The sequence below is a fragment of the Muntiacus reevesi genome, chromosome 1, assembly GCF_963930625.1.
Source record: "Muntiacus reevesi chromosome 1, mMunRee1.1, whole genome shotgun sequence".
Classification (NCBI taxonomy): domain Eukaryota; kingdom Metazoa; phylum Chordata; class Mammalia; order Artiodactyla; family Cervidae; genus Muntiacus; species Muntiacus reevesi.
The window spans coordinates 111,917,314-111,940,991 of record NC_089249.1 but is presented as its reverse complement, the minus strand read 5'-3'; the positions used below and the strand labels follow the sequence as shown (position 1 = coordinate 111,940,991).

Below are 23,678 nucleotides of genomic sequence, written 5' to 3'. Positions count from 1 at the left end.
ATAGTAAGGGTAAAGTGGCAACTGTTGCTGTAGTGCAGGAAGGAGTATCCAGACTTGATAGATAAGCAAGATACCTCTGTGATAAAAGGTGTCCACTTTTAGCACTGTTCTTAACCAGTGTGACCCTGGATGAATCCCTTACCCTGCCCACCTCAGTTGTCAAAAGGAAACTAGCTGGATAGGTCACATTTGAAGAAACTAAGTGGAATAGCCTCTTCAAAGAAGACTGTGCAGTTAGACCTCATGTTTCGGATTTCTCACTTACTCAGGCCAGTATCAATAAAGATGCCTCATCTGTCCCAAAAGACGTTTGGCTTTGTTTGATTTTAAGCCCCTGAAATGTCAGGTACTGTAGTGTCTATTCTGTTTTCATTGGTAAAGTAACAGGCATAGTGCTTGTGCGTGTACATATTGAAGGTACTTCCTTTTAACAGAAGTATTCCTCTTACCTTCTCCTTCCCAGCCCTAACTTCTGAAGGATGAGAGTGTCAAAAAATTTCTTTTAAGCCCAGCATTATCTTTTGGCAGTCCCTGCATATTCATCACCTTTATGTGTGGTAATCAGCAGAACAGGTTTCCCTGCTGCAACAGAACTCTGTATGAACCTAGTAATTTCTCAAATCTGATAATACAGAAAAGTGTGGCTTTTCACTTCCTGTCCCTTCCTCCAACCCCAAACCATAGAGAAGCACGCTTTCTGGTGACATTTATTCACATAGACATTCTCACAGCATTTTTTTCACTTAAGATTATACTGAATATGAAGAGTGTGGTTCAGTGTCATTTTACAGCAGCCTACCAGCTTGATTCTGCAAGTTTAGGAAACTTAAGAGTTACTGCTGCTTAGTGTTGATGGTCAGGTTAAGGGATGTCTGTGCTGTTTCATTGAAGATAAGTGCCTGATGTGATCTTCACACATATTACCCAGATTATTCAGGAAAGGATCGATCAGACCAGGCTGCGATTTCTGGTGTTGCAAGAGCTGCATTGTATGCTCCCCAGTGGAAATGTGCAGTAAGCAAAGCAGTACAGCCACATTGGGAAGGCCATTTAAAATTCCAAGTTAATTACTGGTTTTTAATGCACTACAGGAGATGGATAACCTTGAGTCCCATCAGTTGTTTACCTCCACTTGTTCAGTAAACTACAACTTTAATTCTTCATACAGCTTTCTCTGTCGATACGAAACAAACCAGTGACTCACAGTCACAGATAACTTTCTTCTGAGGCTTAATCAAGAGTTTGTATAGCTCTCAATCCGTGGATATAAGGATTTATAAAAAGGCCACTTTTAATTAAAAATCTCTTGTTTCAGTTGTCAAACTTTGAAACTCTTCCCAGTTCTGTGTACAATAATTCCTGTTAACCAGATGTTGTTTGATAGCTCAGTAATAACAAATAGAGGGTACCTGTCCTAGCCTGACTTCAGACGCTCCTTTTGATGCGTAGCATATGTGGAGCAGTCAGCTAAATAAAGGTCTTATCAATAAGATGCAGTTTGACACTTCGGTTTTTTTTATTCTGTTGTCATGCCGTTGACCATATGGTAAAGAACTAGTTATAGAAGGCTGCCTTTCTTTTCAGGATAGAGATTTGAATCAGTGGAGTTCTCACGAGAAGTTTCCTGGCTTGTTTGTGATTTATACATTTGCAGATTACATCGTTTTTGTCAAATTATATTCTCCAACATAAAGACTATTTGTGGTAAACTATCCTTTTTGTGTCACCTTTAGAGGTTTTTATTCATCTTTAAAAGTACACAAAGGAAATAAATGGAAACAAAAATCTTTTGTTTTTACTCACTGCCAGTCACATTTTCTATTGATTAAAGGCATTTCCTACATAAAGCACACTGTTAAATACCAACTATGCTATATTACTATTTTATTTAAGTAGAGTAGTTATTTGGGCCCAGTTATTGTTTCCTTTGATATTCACTATTAGAAGTTGTTGGACTGGAACAGAGGTTTGAGTCCCTTTAAATATATAATAGGGTGGGAGTTCTTTAATTAAAAGGGTAAACAGGTGATTAGCGTATACATCTGTATATGCATTTAAAGTACTGAAAGGAGCCTGGGGACTCAATTTAACAAAAAAGGGAGAGGATTGATAAGATTCTGAGGTTTTACTTCAAAGATAACTTAGATGTGAAAGATTTTACATCATGATATCTTTCTCTGAAGATGTATTTTTGTTGTGAAGTAATGAATTTGAACAGTATATTCTGGGGCACTGAATTTTAGGAAAGTGAGAAGCTAGAATTATGGATATAGGGAAGAACACCAGTCTGAATAAGGAGCAGTTAGATGGCATCTATTAGGAAATAATAAAATGACTTGGAATTAATTGAGAACCATTTTCAAGAATATGAAGGAATAACTCTTAAGTGCTGCCTCTCCCTCCCTCACACACACACACACACACCCTACCACCTCCATATTCTTCAAGGGCCATTTACATTATATATAAGAAACAATGTCCAGGATTTAAAGCCTATTAACCATTGCAACATGCTACACACATAGAAGAAAAGAATCTCCCTCCTTCAAGGTCATGGAGGTAGTTTATTAACTATCTTGTGTAAAGGGTCCAAATCACTACATTAAGAAATGATCTTGAGTCTGTTTTCTTAGATCTTTTAACTTAATGGGAGGGGACTGAAAGGGAGTATAACTTTGCAGCTACACTCTGTTCCTTTCATTGACCTAAAAAGAGTAAGAACACACCCCATTCAAGAACAGTAGTAACCAACCAGAAATACACAGAAATAATGACCTATATTAGTTGGACTGTAGAAATTCTAAAGTGCTCTTCCTTTTGGCCAAGTGTCATTTTCATATTTAACCTATGAAGCTAAAGTACTTTTGCTCCAGAGGAAGGCACCAGGCAACCACTTGAGGAACAGCCCCTTGCTCCACAGTTTCCTCTACAGGACTGGAGTGAATTAAAGCTATAAACCAAGCCTGCTCAGTGGCTCTCAGTCCTACTCACCCTTGGCCAACACTGAGTTTCAGGACAAATGGAAGTGAGGAGGAGAAATGGAGAAACAAGTGGTAGATCTTGATTTAATGCTTGGCCTACCTAATGAATTTGAAGCTCATCTCACCTCACTGATAGATTTTCTGAAATATTCTAGCAAGAAGATGATACTGTGTGGAGCCAGGAGGAGGCATCAAGAAAATGTTTCCTCCCTTCCTTCCTCTAAAATTGAAAGGAGAAAAATATTTTGAGGAAAAAAAAAATATTTCACTAAACACAACAAATTTGTGACCTCTTAAGCCATTTCTTCTCGTTAAACAAGTAATTAGTGATCACCTACAGTGTGCCAGACACAAAGGACACAGTGAATGCAGTAAATACACGAGTCACTACCCTCGCGACATTCACCTTCTTTTGGATGAGAGATAGTAAACAAGCAAACAACAGAACTAGAAAATAGTGAGGACTGTGACGACAAAGTAAGTAGGTAGAGAAGGTAAAAGAGACGATGGGTTTCAGATAGAAAAGGTGACATTTAAACAAAAAACTGCATTACATGAAGGAGTCCACCATGTAGATATTTGAGGAAAGAGCACCCCTTAGAAAGAACACAGCCAGCTCTTAAGTGAGGACAAACCAAACCTTGGCGTAATTGAGGCAATTTTGCTCAGCTTGGCTAGAGTGAAGTAAATCAGGGAAAGTTCTCTCTCCAGCTGGTAGATTTTATGAGATATTTTTGGTTTTGTTAAGCATCTTCCATACTTTAGTGGTCTAGGGTGTAGAAGATCTTTCACAGACCAGATCTTAAATATCCTGCAGCCAAATGATTGCTTTGGATTTCTCATCTCGTGTTAGTTGCTCCCATCATCAGACTTATAGCATATAAAGCACTGTATTAGTGACTGAGTTATTCACTTTAAATTAAAATTGGTGCATATTAATCTTCTAGTCTAAGAGTGTGCAAACTTTCTGTGACGGGCCAGATTATATCTTCATCTTTGCTGGCCCTACAGTCCCAGCTACTCAGCTCTGCCGTTGGAACACAAAAGCAGCTACAGAATACATAAATAAATGGGCATGACTGTTTTTCAATTCTATTTACAAAAGTAACAAGCAGCAGGCCAGATTTGGCCCACAGACCATCGTTTGTCCAGGACCATGTGGCTCACTGGTAAAAGAACACACCTGCCAAAGCAGGAGTTGCAGGAGACCCTGGTTAGATTCGGAAAATCCCCTGGAGAAGAAATGGCAATCTTCTCCAGTATTCTTGCCTGGAGAACCCCATGGACAAAGAGCATGGCAGCCTATAGTGCATAGGGTCACAGAGTCACTCACAACTAAGCACGCACACATACCCATGCATCTTATAGTACCCTGACAAGTGCTAGTATGGCACAGCAGCAGTTTCAGTTCTGTAATCATCCACCAAATTATGTATTACTATTAAGGGAACAAGCCTGCGGGGAATACAAAGAAGGATGAATAAATATCCAAGTTTTCCACCTTTCTGCTTGATGAGAAAAAAATATACAGCTAACTATATATTTTCATATTATTTGAAATATTTATAAGAATGTCTATGTGATAGAAATGAAAAATAAAAGGTCCAAAGAAATTTGGTTTCTCCTATGAGCACTTATCAAAGAGAGTGACTTAATCAGATCTATGAGAGAGGATTGTGGTGGCAGTGTGGAGACTGGAATGGAGTGGGAGACCACTTAGGAGGCTGAGGTGGTAGTCTCAGGAGGAGGTGATTCATCTGAATTAGACAATGAGAGTGGGGGAAATGAAATGGATTCAAGAAGCACATCAGAGGAGAATGGGGAGGACTTGGTAATTGATTGAACAAAGAACATTAAGGGTTAAGAGTTAAAAGATGACTGAGATTTCTAATACCAGAAGGTTTTGATGAAAATGAGAAGTCAGAATTTCAGGTTTGAACAGAATGTATTTGAGGTACCTTTTAGACATCCAAAGTGTAAAAAAATCCAAAGAGAGAAGATAAGAGATTTGAATCACTGGTAGTCAGAGCCACGAGATAGGATTTAATGCAGAAGAGGGTCAATGTGAAACTTTAGGTAAGACCTGTCATTATTAATGGGCTGGTTAAAAAAAAAAAATGCCAGCAAGAGAGATCATAAAAGTTCAGGAGTAGGAGGAAAACTGAGATAAGAGTGCCTGAAAAGTCAAAGAAGGAGAATTCTAGAAAAGGAGGAAGTGAATGAGGACATCAAATACTGCAATCAACTGGAAAAAGAACTAACGAGAGGCTGTCAGATGTGGCAGTGAAGAGACCATGTAAAGAACAGTTCCAGTAATAAGTCTTTGTTCGTTTGTCCTTGGACCTGGTTCTAAGCACACACAGACTGTGTTGCTCAGTGCTCTGTGCTTTCCAAAGCCGCCTTCCATGGTCACTGCTAACAATAGCAGATTCTGCACAGAACCCTGTCTCCAAGCTCAATGCAGTGCTCCTCTACATCAGACAGGTCCACCCACCCAGTCAGCCAATAGTACCTATCATTAAGGTGGTGTGTGCCCTAAAAATAATCCTTGCTTTGTCAGTGACAGAAGCATCATTGTCAATGACAACAACCAACTCTTATCATTAACCAAAACCGTAAAGTCTGATACAAAGTTATGATCTTGTCTCAGATTCATCTCTGCAAACAGGCACAGAGGCCTCTCACTGCAGTGATGACATAGATGTGGAAATCCAGCAGATATCCAGTGAGCAGTCAGTCTGGAAGAGTGCCAGTTGCTTGCTATTAAGTAATAAAACATACTAAAGTAGACAAGTCAAGGAATCTGGAAAACAAAGGTTATATATAGCTCTTATTCAACTTTAAATGTAAATAACTTTGGAGATAGACGCAAATCATAATTCTTTTGAATGAATTATTAATAAAATTACTAGTCTTCAGGGTTTAGCATCTTCCCTGACATATTATTATGACTTTATAGCTTGTCAAAACCGTTTTTTTTTTTTTTTTTTTTTTTTTTGTATTTGTGAGCCTGGTTTCTATGGAAAGAAAAACAATTTTTACATGACTCCCCAAAAGTAATCCACTGGGTTACTAATGTTTAGAGGTACACAGGCACTATTATTTATTTCTTTATACCTCAGCTTATTCCAAAAAGGATTTAAGTCAAAAATTTTAGAAAGGTAACATATATTTCTTACTACATTCTGTGTTAGGGACTTGGGGGTAGGGAAGAAATCTTTTCAGATAAAGATTAAAAGGACACGGGAATAAATAAAGGAAATCTCATTGGCTCACTTTCCAGGAGTAAAATTATGCGACAACACTTAAGGCTCAAGTGTTAAGAGAAGTCAGGAAATCCTGGCTCCAGATGCCTAAGGATTGCTATCTGTTTGATGACTTGCTGCAGAAATCCCCAGACCCCAAAACTGCTATTACTGTCTCCTAACAAACACCAGACCTTGTTTGATTTCTCCATTAGCATTTCCTTCTGCTGCTAGCTACTTTGTTGTCCTTCTAGTTCTCTAAAGCAGTTAAAACATTCTGTTTCTTCTGCATGTTCACTGAGGGCACAGTAGTGAAGGGCATAAGTGAAGATTAAATTTATATAGTATTCTGTAGCCTACAAAGAATGAAAGCTTGCGTATTAGCCAGGAGTATGGGCATTTTGAGATACAGTGCTGGGTTTCAAAGCCGTGACATGACACTTTCTACCTTTGTGACTTTGGGGAAGGTGCTTACATTTTTTTGTGCCTTTATTTCCTTCCTCATAAAATGGGAACAGTATATATTCTTCAGCGTCATTGCGCAGTTTAAAAGAGATAATTCATACTTAGAACAAGTACACACTAAATCTCCTAGGTAGCACATGATAAATGTTATTATCATTATCATAATTGATTTTTTTAACAACCTATTTATAGTATCCTTTTGCAATAATAACTTTTAAGGAAGTTAAGTACTATTAGCTCCATTTTAGAGATACACCCTAGGGCTTTGATACTCATCTTGTGAGAAAACATAACAGATTGCTGCTCAGAGCCATGTTTTTGAGGAGTCTCAAAACAGGTCCACACTCATTAAGAAAAGAATGACTGGTTGCCTAGCTGTATGTGGCATGGGCTCAGGAGCAAGATTGCATTGTTGGAAAAGTTTCTCAATAACCCTGGTTTTTCTTTATGAACAAAACTTTTAGGTAAATTTGAATATATCAGAGAAGGGAATGGCAACCCACTGTAGTATTCTTGCCTAGAGAATCCCATGGACGGAGGAGCCTGGTGGGCTACAGTCCATGGGGTTGGAATGAGTTGGACATGACTGAAGCAACTTAGCATGCATGCACGGACATATCTTATAATTATTTATATAATAATGTTAACCTTATAAGTTTGTTAGAGAAGTGTTACTATTCCCAAAATATTTTCTAACTAGGGTAATTGATAGAATAGTTCTCTTACAAACTCTTTCTCTATAACACTTATTGTTTTCTGCTTTCATATGGGCACACAGGTTGAAAAATCTAGTAGTCAACCTTTATTTCTAATTTGAGGAAGTTTTAAAACATATTAATGGCACTTTGAGAAGTAATTGAGGAAACTTTGTTTTCATATATTAACCAAACTATATGTTTTCATATAGTCTTGAAAATCAGAGACATTGTTTTGGATATGTCATTACCATTTTTGAAACACACAAAAGCTAGGTTTCTGTGAAGTTGACATCTGATCTGACTGCCCTGACTTCTTGTTGTTAGCCAATGTTGTCCCATCCCCAGCACCTTTGGTCTTACTGTGGAGAAGCAGCACCTTGATATTTTAAATGTTGGCATCACCTAAGTATGAGAAAAGCCAAAAGAGTTGACTTCTAGGTTCTACTTTCTCCACAGGAAAAGCTGGCCACAACTGCCTATAAGTTCACCCAAGCGCCCAGCTTGAACTTGGCATTAGAATGCTTGGATAGAGGGATTTCCAAGTATGAACTGCCTTTGGGGAATACCTGCAGACAAGGCTCGTGAAATACGAGAACCTAGTACTCCATCCACTAGCTATAAATAAATATTAGAGGAGAGATGGGTAAGGAAATCATTGGTTTTCTTGGGTAGCACTCTGGATTTCACTGGACAGAGTCACCCCATCTCCAGTTCTTGCTAAAATACCTTCAGGAATATAGAGAGTCTACTCAGAGTCTAGGGCATCTTTGGACAATGACAATTTTTTCCTTTTGTTTCTGCTTGAAATACTAAGCAAGGAAGAAGTCTGACTCAGAAAATAACATTTCTCATTCCCACACTCACTTCTGTGGAACTCCTCTGCTCTGATTTCTTGAGCTATATTGATTGAAATCAGAGTTATTTTATTTATATTTGATGTGCCCACTGGCAATGGCCAAGGTTAAGTAAGCATCTGTAAGAACTTTGTATGAGAAGTGTAGACTGGGTGAAAAATAATTTTTTTTCAAAAAGCTTTCTAGAATGTACTTGGAAAAAGGCTCTGTGAAGCATGCTCATGCTCTCTGGAGAAAAAAATTTATGAAAAGGAATGGTTTGCAGTCTTTGTGATTAGATATTCTTCACTTTTTAAAAAATCATGTTTGCTAATCACATTCATGAAAATTATTTCTCTGACTGTTATATATGTAATCAGTATTTAGGGATAGTTACTGGAAATGGTTAAAGAAAGCTTTGTTTTCCTTCTGAAGTTTTGTACTAAGTACCTTGTAAGATGCAATTCATCTGTTCAGTATTACAAAAATAAAAATGTTTAAATAAATAAAAATGTTAAGGTTTCATCCAAAAGCAGTCTTTTTTGTTTATTGTCTGTTTTTCAAGTGATACAACCTAAACAGTTGATACAAATTATGTTTTTTAAAGCAATTCTCAGCTCTAAGCTTCTCTACACAGCCTCCTTTTCTCATGTGGAAAGACTTCATCAATGTTCTTTTCTGAGCAGAATTTTGGTAGCTTTTGCTGTCATAATGACTGACATGTTTTAGATTAAGACTTTTAAGCTTCTTTCCTTATGTAACAGTAGGTTTGGTCTTTCAGTTTTTTTCATGAGATTTCTCTTCAGCTTTAGTACAAGATCCTCTCTCTGTGGATTTTACTAAATCAGAGAGACTTCATTATTCTCAGAAAAATCCCTTCTGCCATGTTAAAGACTGGAGCCCCTTAGTCCTTCCAATTTCATGGATATGCATTTAATATTTTTGTTGTTTCAGACTGACCTCAACTCTTGGCATTCAGAAGCTTTCTCAGGAAAATGTGATGTTTACACAGTTCATGACCACCCTGCTTGAAGAACTGCATTTAAAAAATGAAGACCTTGAAAGTTTAACCATCATATTTAGAACCAGCTGTTAACCAGAATGGTCAGTTGACTTTTTTACTTTTTTGTTTGTTTTTTTATTTGTTGCCCGTTTGGATTCTGTATTCATGTTGGAAATTTTAAAAACCAACTAGAGACCTCCATACATCTTCAGCTTGTCCAGCTTCAGGCAGCTTACATCCCAGCTGCCCCAGTCATTTCCTGTCCACTCTTGTCACTCCATGTCCCATCTTTTTTGTTATTTTTCCTTTATAGGATACCACAGTTGGTTCTGTTTCTTACAATCCAGGAAACTCCCCACTATCAGCTTCATACTCAAATCTAGACCATCCCACCCTGCATGTCCCATCTGATTAGTTTCTGCCCAGGAAATAGCAGTTTACTTCAACCAAAAGCTGCAGTGATCTTTGAGAATATCCTCACCCTACTTCCCTCTTCAGCCTAGCCAATACCTTAGTCATCTCATGTACAGATAAGCAGGTGAGTTTACAAGTCTGGCTTTATTGATTCCTGACCCTGCTCCCAGATACATAGCCCTCCTCTACTGTCCCACGTTTTTGTCTCTTTAAGAACTGTCCATACGAATGTCCCCTCCCTTATCCACAACTTTCCATCGCTTCTTCCCTTTACTTTCTATTTCACATACTCTCAAGTGCTCAGATAGGTATTAAGTTAATGTTTTGATTAAAAGAAATTCATTCTAAACCATGAATGAGATCCCTTTATGGAGCATTTCCTTTTTTTTAAGTTTTCAACTGTTTTTTAAATTATAAAAGCAATACAGGCTTGTCAAAATTAAACAGTACAGAACTACATGTATAATTTTGAAAAGCAAAATTCCCCTATCACTTCTATCTTGAATCTTTTCTCCTCCCAGAAGCACACGACTGATTGATATCATTTTACATTTTGATATTTGAATTTTTGAGGAAGAAAACAACCACTTTGAAGCAAATCTTTAAATATATGACAAGGATATTTGAGAGGTGTATTTTGGCAGACAAGAAAGAATGCCATTATCCTTTCATTGAACTTCCTAGAAAATAGAACATAAGGACTTAGCACTGTTACTGACTCCAGACTTACACCTAATGACCATTTCATGCAACCCTGCTCCCCTGAGAACCCTCTAAAGCAAGACTTGTATTTAGGCAGTGAACTCAGCTTGGCTGGTGGAAGCACCACTTCAAGCCCCTTTCTAAGAATATAGTAAGTTTTGAGTTTTGTGTTTTTTTGTTTTATTGAGCTTCAGGTACAGAATATTGAATTAATCATACCCCTCAATTCATGACACCCTATGTCCATTGGTTGAAAGGTTGCTTTTCCAGATAGACTAAGAACAAAGTGTGCCTAATCAGATGTCCTTGCAGATCTGCTTTAATGACTATGTATCAATTAAGAGCCCTCTTAAATTAGCATATTTAATGCTTGAAGATAAACAAATGGTGTTAAAGTTTCTTAAGGATCCAATCCAGGCCCTGGCAGTGAAAGTGCTGAGTCCTAACCGCTGACAGAGAATTCCCTAAACAGTAGATGTTTTAAGTGGACTTAGTAGTTGCCCTGTGATCATTGTTGTTATTGTTTTTTTACATTGTTTATTTGTGTAATAATTAAAGGTGAATCTTTGCCCAGACTTTGTCAATATTATAAGGGATACTGAATGAATGAGGCCTTATTACATAATTTTCCATATGAGAAATGAAGATGGTTATGAATGGATAGGTGGGGGGGGGGGGTTGTTTGTATATTTGTAAACCTTAAGTTCACAAAATTATTTGTGTACAATGTCTTATAGCCTTTTCAAGATTAGATTACTAGTAGCTAGCATATGTTAATGTGCTTTCAGTTACAAATAACAGGAAAAAAAACCGCTCAAACTAACTTTTCTTATGATAGTATCTTTTGCTGCTTAACAAATTATTATAAAATTAAGTGGCTTAAAACAACAAACTTTTTTTAAAATCTGTTTCTGTGAGTCAGGAATCTGGGCACAATTTAGCTTAGGGCCTCTGCCTCAGACTCTCTCATGAGGTTGTATTAAAGCTCTCTGACAGGGCTGCAAGGTCATCTGAAGGCTCAAGGAGAGAAAGAGGTCCTTCTAAGCTCACTCATGTGGTTATTGGCAGGATTTAGTTCTTCTCGGGCTGAATTTAGAGCCTCAGTTTCTCACTCTTTGCTGTCCAGACACCTCTCCCAGTTCCTTGCCATATGGATCGCTCCATTGTGGCCCACAGCTTGACATGTGGCTTCCCTGAGAGTGCAAGTGAGAGGAAATGCAAGATGAAAGCCACAGTCCTTTTGCAACTAGTCTCAGAAGTAACATCCATCACTTTTTCTGTATCCTGTGACTAGTTAGAAACTAATCACTAGGTCCGGCCCATGTTGAAGGTGAGTGAATTGTATAAGGGAATGAATACCAGAAGGCAGAGGTCACTGGGGGCCATTTTAGAATCTACTAGAGGTGGCAGAATCATTCAGTAGTTCCCAGCTTTATAGCATATCACACTGTCCTAGTGAGAGTCGTCAACTTTTCACACTAATTCAGGGCACTTCTGAACTAATCTACATGGCTATGAAATGCTATGAGCTTAACCCAGTCATTCTAGCAAGGAGTAGGAGAGAAAGATTTTCTTATTGACCTAGATCAGGGTCTGCTCCTCGAGCCGAGTATGAATTACCCAAACCATTATTGCTACATAATGGGGGGCAGTGGAGTGTATACTGGGGAGACAACACAGTGTTCCCCAAAACTGGTAAAAATACTTTAGGTGTTTGATTCAAGTGTCATTTTTCCTTCCCAGGTATATTCCGTGAAGACCAAATAGATGAGCTTCCATTCACCATTTCTTGAATTCTAGCCACAATAATTGTATAGCTAGAGCTACTTATTAGTTATCACCAGACAGAGTGACTTGCAGAGATAGAGAACCATTATCCCAACAAGGATAACCAAGTCCTTGCATCCTAGGTATAAGATAGTATTTTTATTTATATGAAAATAAAAGTTGAAATAAACTGAAACTTGAATATTTGAGAAAATATAACAAGCTGTCATTTTTCTGGATGATACCAGTTGTCTTATCAGTTGACTAGAAAATTTAGAAAAGTCCCATTTTAGCCTCATAGTTGAACTCTAGATACTAAAGAACACAGTAAAGACTGAGGTCAGTAAATACAATTTAAGATAAGGCTTTTTGGTAGTCTAGTCTTTATTCTTTTAAAGAAGCTTGCTATTCTATGAAGTGGTCCTGAGCAATGTACACCTGAAACAACTTAAACAATACTACATTGGCCATAAAGTTCGTTCAGCTTTTTTGTAAGATGTTATGGTAAACCCCAAACTTTTTGGCCAACCCAATAGGGGAAAAAAAGTGAATTGACAAACCAGACTGGGTAAATATTTCCAAATCATATTTGATAAACAACTTATATCCAGATTACATATTCTTAAAACTCAAAAGTAAGACAACTGCATTTTTAAGTGGGCAAAAATTTTGAATAGACATTTCAGCAAAGAAGGTATCCAGTGCCTTAGCATATGAAAAGCTTCTCAGCATCACTAGTCATTAGAGAAATGCAAATTAAAACCAAAAGCACACACACTAGCATGGCTATGATAAGGACAAAGATAGTGTTGGTGAGAATATGGAGAAACTGGAGGCCTTAATACACTGCTGGTAGAAATGTAAAATGACACAGCCACTATGGAAAATGGTCTTGACAGTTTCTTAAAAAGTTAAGCAGTTTACCATATGATCCAGCAAATTCCATTCAGTGTTTCATCCTAAGAGAAGTAAAAACTGTTCACCGAAACTGTAGATGAATGCTTATAACATTATTTATACTAGTGAAAAAGTAGAAACAATCCAAATGATCATTAACTGGTAAATGGTAAATAAAAAATTCATAAAATAGAACACTGATGTATGCTGCTATATGGATGAACCTCAGAAACATCATGCTAAGTAGAAGAATTCTGACACATAAACCATATAATGTGTGATTCTATTTATAATGACAGAAGAAAATATCTAAAACAGATACTACATTAGCGGTTACACGGGAGTGGGAAGGACTTCCCTGGTGGCTCAGATGGTAAAGAATCTGCCTGCAATGCGAGAGACCTGGGTTTGATCCCTTTTGCACAGTTTTATAAACTTCAAAAATAGTTGTGCACCTAAAACAGCTGAATGTAATATATGTAAATTACACCTTAATAAAGTCGTTAGAAATAATATGTGATGTCCATACTATCAAAGCAATCTACAAATTCAGTGCAATCCATATCAAAATTCCAATGTCATTTTTTCATAGAACTAATAATCTGAAACTCTGTATGGAACTACAAAAGATCATGAATAGCCAAATCAATCTTGAAAAAGAACAAAGCCAGAGACGTTATATGTCCTGTTTTCAAACTACATTATAAAGCTATAGTAATCAAAACTGTGTGGTACTGCCTCAAAAACAGATACATAGATCAATGGAACAGAGTAGATATAAACCCATGCATGTATAGTCAGACATACATACATGACACATGAGCGAAGAATATACAGTGGGGAAAGGACACGCTTCAGTAAATGGTTTTGGGAAAACTGGACCACCATCTCACACCTTCAGTTCAGTTCAGTTGCTCAGTTGTGTCCAACTTTCTGCGACCCCATGGACTGCAGCAATGCCAGGCCTCTCTATCCATCACCAACTCCCAGAGTTTGCTCAGACTCATGTCCATTGAATCAGTGATGCCATCCAACCATCTCATCCTGTGTCTTGCCCTTCTCCTCCTGCCTTCAGTCTCATACCTTGCACAAAGATTAATTCAAAATGGATTAAAGACTTGGACATAAGACATGAAACATAAATCTCCTAGAAGAAAACATAGGCACTGAGCCTCTAAATCAGTCTTGACAATATTCTGGATTTGACCAATCAAAAACAAGTGGGGTTACATCAAACTAAAAAGCTGCTGTGCCCCAAAAGAAACCATCAACTAAATGAAAAGGCAGCCTACTGAATGGGAGAAAATATTTGCAAATCATATATCTGATAAGGGGTTAATATCAAAATATATAAAGTCATACAACTCAGTAGCAAAAAAAAAAATCATTTTAAAATGGGCAGAGGATCTACAGAGACTTTTTTTCTTTAACCAAGAAGGCATACAGATGACCAACAGGCAGTTGAAAAGATATTCATCACTAATCAGGCAAAGGCAAATCAAAATAAAAAATCACCTCACACTTGTTAGAATGGCTGTTACTAAAAAGACAAGTAACAAGTGCAGGTAAGAATGTGGAGAAAAGGGAGCCTCTGTGCATTGTTGGTAGGAATATAAATTGATACAGCCACTGTGAAAACAGTATGGAGGTTCCTCAAAAAACTTAGAATTACCATATGATCCAGCAAGTCTACTTTTGGCTATTTAGCCTCAAAAATGAAAACACTAATTCAAAAAGATACACCTCTGTGTTCACTGTAGTATTATTTATAATAACCAAGATATGCAGACAACCTAAGTGACCAGAGATGAATGAATGGGTAAAGAAGATGTAGTGTGTATTTATACAGTGGAATATTATTGACCCTTGAAAAAGAAGATATTGCCATTTGTGACAATATGGATGGAATGTGTGAGCATTATGCTAAGTGAAATAAGTCAAAGACAAATACTATATGATGTCACAAGTGGAATTTATTTTTTTTAAGACTCATAGATGGAATCTATTTTTAAAAACAAAAACTCAGGTACAGAGAACAGACCTTAGTGGTTGCCAGAGGCAGAGTGTCAGGGATAGCCAAAATGGGTGAAAGGGCCTAAAGGTACAAACTTCCAATTATAAAATAAGTCATGGAGATGCAATGTACAGCATGGTGACTGTAGTCAATAATACTGTGTTACATATTTGAAAGTTGCTAAAATATCTTGAAATCTCTCATTACAAACATTTATATGGCAATGGATGTTAACTATACTTACATGATTATAATTTTGTAACATATCAAATCATGTTATAAATCTGAAACAATGTGATTTTTTATAATTATTTATTTATGGTTGCACTGGATTTTCGTTGCTGTGCAAGGGCTTTCTCTCGTTGCAGTGAGTGGGGGCTCCTCTAGTTGTGCTCAGACTTCTCATTGTTACGGCTGTTGTTGCAGAGCTCAGTCTCTGGAGTGCTGGCTCAGTTGTGGCACCCAGGCTTAGCTGCTCCTCGGCATGTGGAATCTTCCTGGACCAGGAACCAAACCTGTGTCCCCTGCATTGGCAGGTGGGTTCTTTTCCACTGCGCCTCCAAGGAAGTCCCACTAGTGTGATTTTAAATGTCAGTTATACCTCACATGGGCTTCCCAGGTGGCTCAGTAGTAAGGAATCCACCTGCCAAGCAGGAGACACGGGTTCAGTCTCTGGGTCGGGAGTATCCACTGGAGAAGGAAATGGCAACCCACTCCAGTATTCTTGCCTGGAAAATCCCATGGACAGAGGATCCTGGTGCGCTACAATCCATGGGGTCTCAGAGTCAGACACAACTGAGCAACTGAGCATGCATGCACGCGTACCTCACATACTATAATTATATCCCAACAAATTGGACAAAGCAGAACAAGTGGACAAATTTTGAGAAACATATAGCCTCCCTAAACTGAATAATGAAACAGCAATATGAACAGAACCATCACTCGTAGTGAAACTGAATTTGTAACAACAAAAAACTTGCAGCAAACTAAAATCCAGGGCCAGACAACTTCACAGGGGAATTCTACCAAACATATAAGGAAAAGCTAATACCTATCCTCAGACCATTCCAAAAACTTGAAGGAGAGGGAACACTCCCAATTCCATTCTGTAAGGCCACAATTACCCTGATACCAAAACCAGGCAAAGAAACTAAACAAAAGGAAAATTACAGGTCAGTGTCTCTAATGAATATAGATCCAAAAATCTTCAACAAAATATTAGCAAACTGAATCCAACAATAATATCAAAAGGATCATACTCCATGATCAAGTGGGATTTACCCCAGAGATGCAAGGATGGTTCAGTAGCCACAATCAGTGTGATATACCACATTAACAAAAAGAAGAATAAAAATCATATGATCATCTCAAATGATGCAGAGAAACATTTGACAAAATACAACATCCATTCATGATAAAAAAACTCTCATCAAAGCTGTTACAATGTGGGTTGGGGAGGGATGTAGGAGGGATGCTCAGGTGGGAGGGGACATAGGTAAACCTATGGCTGACTCAAGTTGATATTTGTAGAAACCAATGCAGTACTGTAAAGCAATTATCTTTCAATTAATAATTTTTTAAAAACTGTTACAGAGAACACATCTCAACATAATAAAGGCCATTTGTGACAAACCCACAGCTAATAGTATATTCAGCAGTGAAAAGCTAAAAGCTTTTCTTCTTAAATCAAGAATAAGAAAAGAATACCTACACTCACCCCTTCTATTTAATGTAGTATTGGAAGCCCTAGCCACAGCAGATAAGAAAAAGAAATAAAAGGTATCCAAATTGTAAGGGTAGAAGTAATATCATCACTGTTTATGGATGACATGATACTATATTCAGCAAACCCTAAAATATTCATCAAAAAAACTATTAGAAATGAATTCAGTAAAGTTGCAGGATACAAGATTAACATACAGAAATCATTTATGATGGCATCAAAAAGAATAAAATACCTAGAAATGACTTAAAGAGGTGAGCAAACTATACTCTGAAAATCATAAGATATTGATGAAGGAAATGGGAGACAAGAAGAATTAATAGTTAAAATGTCCATACTACCCAAATCTACAAATTTAATTCAATTCCTATCAAAACACCCATGACATTTTCCACAGAACTAGAACAAATAATCCTAAAATACATATGGAACCACAGAAGACCCCAAAGAGCCAAAGTAATTTTGAGAAAAAAGAACAAAGTATGCTGCCTGACTTCAGACCATACTACAAAGCCACAGTAGTCAGAAAAGTGTAGTATCAGCACAGAAACAGACATGGATCAGTGGAGCAGCACAGAGAGCCCAGGAGTAAGTCCTGCACCTACAGTCAGTCAGTCTACAACAAAAAAGGCAAGAGCATACAGGTAGTGGGAAAACTGGGCAGTTACACTGTAAAAGAGTGAAATCAGAGCATTTTATCACCTTAAAAAAAAAAGCTCAACATGAATTAAAGTTCTAAATGTAAGACTAGAAACCATAAAGCTCCTTGAAGAAATCATAGGTAGATACTTTTTGACATAAATTGTAACTATTTTGGGGGCATCTGTCTCATAAGGCAAAGGAAACAAAAGCAAAAGTAAAAAATGGGATCTAATTAAATTTAAAAGCTTTGGCACAGCAAAGGAAACCAACAACAAAATGAAAAAACAGGGGAAAATACTTGCAAAGCATATAACTGATATGCAGTTAATATTCAATATAACATAGTCATCATACAACTCAATAGCAAAAAAAAAATTTTTTTAATGAGATAATCTAATCTGAAGAGACATTTTTACAAAAGAAACAAAGATGGCCAATAGGCACATGAAAAGATGCTCAGCATCACTAATCACCACAGAAATGCAAACCAAAACAGTAAGATATCGCCTCGCATCTGTCAGAATGTCTATCATCAAAAAGTTTACAAATGAAAAATGCTGGTGAGGATGTTGAGAAAAGGGAGCCCTTGTACATTGTTGGTAGGAATGTAAATAGATGCAACCGTTAATGGAAAACAGTATGGAGATTCCCCAAAATACTGAAAATAGAAATGCCATGTGATCCAACAATTCCACTCCTGAGAATATATATGAACAGAATGAAAACACTAATTTGGTATATAGATACATGCACCTCAATGTTCATTTCATAGCTGCATTATTTACAATAGCCAGGAGACTTAAGTGTCCATCAACAGATGAACAGATAAAAAAGGTATGATGTGTATGTATGTATGTATGTGCACGCATACTCAGTTAGGTCAGACTTTTTGTGACTCCATGAACTATAGACCGCTAGACTCCTCTGTCCATGGCAATTTCCAGGCAAGAATACGGGAGTGGGTTGCCATTTCCTACTCCAGGGGATCTTCTGGATCCAGGAATTGAACCCGTATGTCTTGTGTCTCCTGAATTGGCGGGCAGATTCTTTACCACTGCACTACCTGGGAACCCCATGTATACACACAAACACATACACACACACTATGGAATATTACTCATCCATAAAACAGAATGAAATTCTTCAATTTGCAACAAAGCAGATAGACCTACTAAGAGTATTATGCTTGGTGAAATAAATCAGAAAGACATTTATCACTTATGTGAAGGAGCTAAAAAATAAATGTATATAACTAGAGAAACAGATTCATGGATACAGAGACAAACTAGTGGGAAGAGGGAAGACAGGAGGGGCAAGGTAAGGATAGGGGATAAAGAGGTACAGACTACTGTGTATAAGATAAGGCACAGGGACATATCGTATAGTAAAATATAGCCATCCTTTTATTAACTTTAAATATAGTATAGTTAATCTATAACAATACTGAATCACTCTGATGTATACCTCAGACCAATATTGTAAATAAACTATAATTAAAAATAAAGTAACATTTCATATTACTAAATAATTTAATTTGCTCTATACTCTTGAGAGTCTCTTGGACTTCAAGGAGATCAAACCAGTCAATCCTAAAGGAAATCAACCATGAATATTCACTGAATACTGTTGAAGCTGAAGCTCCAATACTTTGGTCACCTGATGCAAAGAGCCAACTCATTGGAAAAGACCCTGATACTGGGCAAGGTTGAAGTCAGAGGAGAAGGGGGCAACAGGATGAGATGGTTGGATGGCACCACTGACTTAATGGACATGAATTTGACCAAACTCTGAGAGAAAGGGGAGGACAGAGGAACCTGGCATGCTGCAGTTGCAAAGAGTTGGACATGACTTGGTGACTGAACAATAACATACATTATTTATAAGAACTTACTCTATACTCCGCAAAATAATCAATTATGACTCCACTGAAATACTGCAATTTATGAACACATATTCTATGCATTTAAACACACAATACTATTTTTATAAATTTGTTAATTCAGATAAATCTAAAATTGCAAAATGTCACTTACATCACAGTTTTTAAAAATTAAAATTTGAAAAATCATACATGACAGGGCCCCTCCTCTAACCTGTTAGTGGCAGCTTTCCAGGATAAAGAGGAGAAGCAGCTGCTGTATCCCACTGCTTCCCTCCCTGGGCCCAGAAACACCTCTTTAGTTACCTCCCACACCCTGCAGGTCTAGGGCCTCAGGTGAAGGGCCAGTGGCTCACGAGAAACAGAAACCAAATGGACTGATGCCCAAATGGACCACTACTGCTTCTGCCACAAGGTCACTGTGGGGCCAGCAGCTTTTCCAGGTGCTGCGTCTGCCTCCCGCACACTTCTGCCGTGTTTATGTTAACTTGGGAACACCTGAGCAGAATTCAGTTTAGCTCAGAGAGCTATGCTAGATCTTAGTTTCAAAATGTCATTAAAGGAGCCAAATGTCATAAAAGGAAGATCTTTGGGAAAATAACTAGTTCTAGGACTAGGGCAGAGAAAATACAACACAAGTCTGGAGCACTTTGTAATACCATAAGGTGAGGTGTTAGTCGCTTCAGTCATGTCTGACTGTCTGCGGCCCCATAAAATGTAGCCCACCAGGCTCCTCTGTCCATGGGATTTCCCAGCCAAGAATACTGGAGTGAGTTGCCATTTCCTTCTCCAGGGGGTCTTCCTGACCCAGGGATCAAATCCAGATCTCCTGCATCTCAGGCAGATTCTTTAAGGTAAGCAAGTGCTCAAAAACCAAAAGAAAGTATGTCAAAGGGACACAGGAACCAACCTGAAAGCTCCCAATGGCCAATGCCATGATAATTCCAACAATGAAATAAATAACAATATAGTACTGAATCGTGACCCAAAGTATAAAAGAAATATACACACTGATATAAGTGACTGAAAAGTAAATGAGGTAGAAGAGACAAATCTTCCTTACAGAAGAACTCCAAGTAATATATGTAGAGTCGTCCTGTACTACCCAGAGAGGGATCTATATGACATTGTCCCCTATCCCCATAACTTAAAGGGAAATTTTCATGATGTCTACAATTCTCAGTGTCCTGTATATGAAAGAGGAGGATGTCCTCAAATTCCTAGCAGCAGGAACACACTTAAGTGGTACAAACCTTGACTTTCAAGTGGAACATTGCATGTACAAAAGGAAACGTGATGGCATCTATCATAAATCTAGAGGACTTGGGAGAGGCTTCCATTGACAGCTCATGCCATTGTTGCCATTGAAAAACTGGTTGATGCCACTGTCATCCTTCTGGGATACTGGCCAGCAGACTTCATTGAAGTTCGTTGCTCCCGCCACTGGAGCCACTCCCCAGGTGCCTCACTCCTGGAACCTACACTAATCAGATCCAGACAGCTTCCGGGAGCCTCATTTTTCTGGTGATTATTACCCCAGGGCTTACCACCAGCCTTTTATGTTAACCTGTCTACCGTCACTCTGTGTAACACATTCTTCATTTGGCTATGTGGACACTCATCCCCTGCAATGACAAGGGAGCCCACTCAGTAGGCCTGATGTAGTGGATACTGGTCTGGGAAGTGTTCTGCACAGTCTGCAGGTCATGTCTGGTCTCTCCTTAGAGATCCTGAGAAGACTGAAAAAGAAGAGCGAGGCATGCTCAAAAGGCTGTGACTGTGGAGGCATTTCCAAGCGAATGAACTGCTCTAGCTCCTGAGTTTACTGCTCCTCAACCTGAGGTTACAGGCTAGCCTGAAGGCAGGCTGGGGCCCTCTGTGCCTATTCAGTTGTTGCCTGCAGAACACTGGAGTGCCCAGCCTGCCACTGAAGGCTGGTTTGAAGCTCCCACTTGTCAGGCCACTGAATGGATGGGAACAATCACTGGGTGGCCTTAAGCTGTTCTTCCACAGGCTCTTAAACAGAAAACAGAGATAAGGTTGTCAGAATCAGTTTGGAAACAAATGAATAAAACTATATATATGGACTTCCCTGGTGGTCCAGTGGTTAAGAATCTACTTTCTAGGGGCTTTCCTGTTGGCTCGGTGGTAAAGAATCTGCCTGCCAATGCAGGAGATACAGGTTCAATCCCTAATCTGGGAAGATACCACATGCCACTGAACAGCTAATTCTGTGCACTACAGCTACTGAGCCTGTGCTTTACAGCCTGGGAGCCACAACTACTGAAGCCCATGCTCCACAATGAGAGAAGCCACAACAGTGAGAAGCCTACACACCACAACTGGAGAGTAGCCACGACTCACCACAACTAGAAAAAAGCCCGAGCAGCAACAAAGACTCAGCACTGCCAAAAATAAAATGTTTTAATTTTTTTAAAAAAAGAATCTGGAACCAGCAATACCACTTCTGGGCATACACACTGAGGAATCCAGATCTGAAAGAGACACGTGCACCCCAATGTTCATTGCAGCACTGTTTATAATAGCCAGGACACGGAAGCAACCTAGATGCCCATCAGCAGATGAATGGATAAGCAAGCTGTGGTACATATACACCATGGAATATTACTCAGCCATTAAAAAGAATTCATTTGAATCAGTTCTAATGAGATGGATGAAACTGGAGCCCATTATACAGAGTGAGGTGAGCCAGAAAGATAAAGAACATTACAGCATACTAACACATATATATGGAATTTAGAAAGATGGTAACGATAACCCTATATGCAAAACAGAAAAAGAGACACAGAAGTACAGAACAGACTTTTGAACTCTGTGGGAGAAGGTGAGGGTGGGATGTTTTGAAAGAACAGCATGTATATTATCTAGGGTGAAACGGATTACCAGCCCAGGCTGGATGCATGAGACAAGTGCTCAGGCCTGGTGCACTGGGAAGACCCAGAGGAATCGGGTGGGAGGGGGGATCGGGATGGGGAATACATGTAACTCTATGGCTGATTCATATCAATGTATGACAGAACCCACTGAAAAATTTAAAAAAATTTTTAAAAATAAAATAAAAATAAAAAAAGAATCTACCTTTTAATGCAGGGGGTGCAGATTCCATCTCTGCCCAGGGAACTAACATCCCACGTGCCACAGGGTAGCTAAGTCCACTTGCCACAACCAGAGAAGCCTGCACACCACAATGAAGACCCAAAACAGCCAGGAAAAAGAAAAAAAAAAAAAATGTAGATACTCTCCCTTCCAGGAGGTAGAGTCAGAGGTTCTTAAACTCAGCGACTTGCTCCCAATGAACAGCACAGGGACAGAAAGAACTCCTTTCCCAAATGACGAAAGCCCACATCCCCACTGACGCCATGTGCACGTGTCGCCCTGATATATATGACGAAAAGGGCACTTCACCTCTGTGGTCTTCTTACCCTAAAAACAACCTCGGTCTAACCATGAGAAAAAACAAATCAAGTTTAGGGGACATTTCTGCAGGAAATTTTGTGAATACCTCAAGACGGTCATGAAAAACTAGGAAAGAATAAAATGTCACATTCTAGGGGAGCCATGTAAACCAAATGCAGTGTAGTGTCATGGTCTGAACCAGAACAGGAAGAGGACATTAATGAAAAAACTGGTGAAATCCAAATACAGTCTGATGTTTAATTAATAGCAACAAACCAAGGCGGTTTCTTAATTTTAACAAATGTATCATGGAAATATAAAATATAAACAATGGGGGAAATTGGGTGAGGGGTAAACAGGAACTCTGTACTATCTTTGCCAGTTTCTAGAAATCTAAAATTATTTCAAAATAAAAAGTTTATTTTTTAAAAGATACTAACTGGATATGAGAAGGGATGCAAACATGAGACAGTCATGCCCTCAGGATCTTCAGCCTGCCTATGGGAGAGGCAAGACTTCAGTAAATGACCTGAAGAGGAACATCCGTCCTAACTTGTCTGGGATAGTCCCGAGTATATAAATGTAAGCTCAGCATCATTTTTAATTACAAGTACCCTCTTTTACTTTCAAAAGTATTCTGATTTAGACATTAAATTATATGATATTACCACCAAAAAAGGCACAGGGTATGCTGTGGTGGTGGTCAGAGATAGGAGGGGACATTTGTGATATCATGGAAGAATGGATGGGAGTTATGAAGTGGAGAGAGAAGTCAGAGAGTTAGGAAGGGATGGAGGGTATGGTCCAGGCAGGGCAGCTTCAAGAAGAACGTCCCAGAGGTGGGTAAGACCCAGGGTATGTTCTTTTCAAGACAAAGGCATCTGAAATTAGAGAAAACTCTGAGGAAATTGGCAAACATGATTAAAAAGAAAGGATCAACTACAGTTTCATTTCAGTTCAGTTCAGTCACTCAATCGTGTCTGACTCTTTGCAAC

At 38.4% G+C, this 23,678-nt stretch overlaps 1 protein-coding gene and 1 pseudogene across 8 annotated transcripts in view; both read left to right on the top strand.

Moving 5' to 3' along the window:
- Window positions 1-23,678, top strand: part of RPAP2 (RNA polymerase II associated protein 2) — a 130,413-nt gene that overhangs the window by 71,396 nt on the left and 35,339 nt on the right. For 4 of the 8 annotated variants that reach the window (XM_065908929.1, XM_065908938.1, XM_065908948.1 and 1 more), the window contains exon 12: window positions 9,177-9,326. In XM_065908929.1, coding sequence (XP_065765001.1) covers window positions 9,177-9,318 — 142 coding nt within the window. In that variant the 3' untranslated portion in view covers window positions 9,319-9,326. The other 4 variants (XR_010659624.1, XR_010659623.1, XM_065908896.1 and 1 more) reach the window with 4 other exon arrangements.
- Window positions 20,183-21,621, top strand: LOC136163410 (small ribosomal subunit protein uS2-like; annotated as a pseudogene).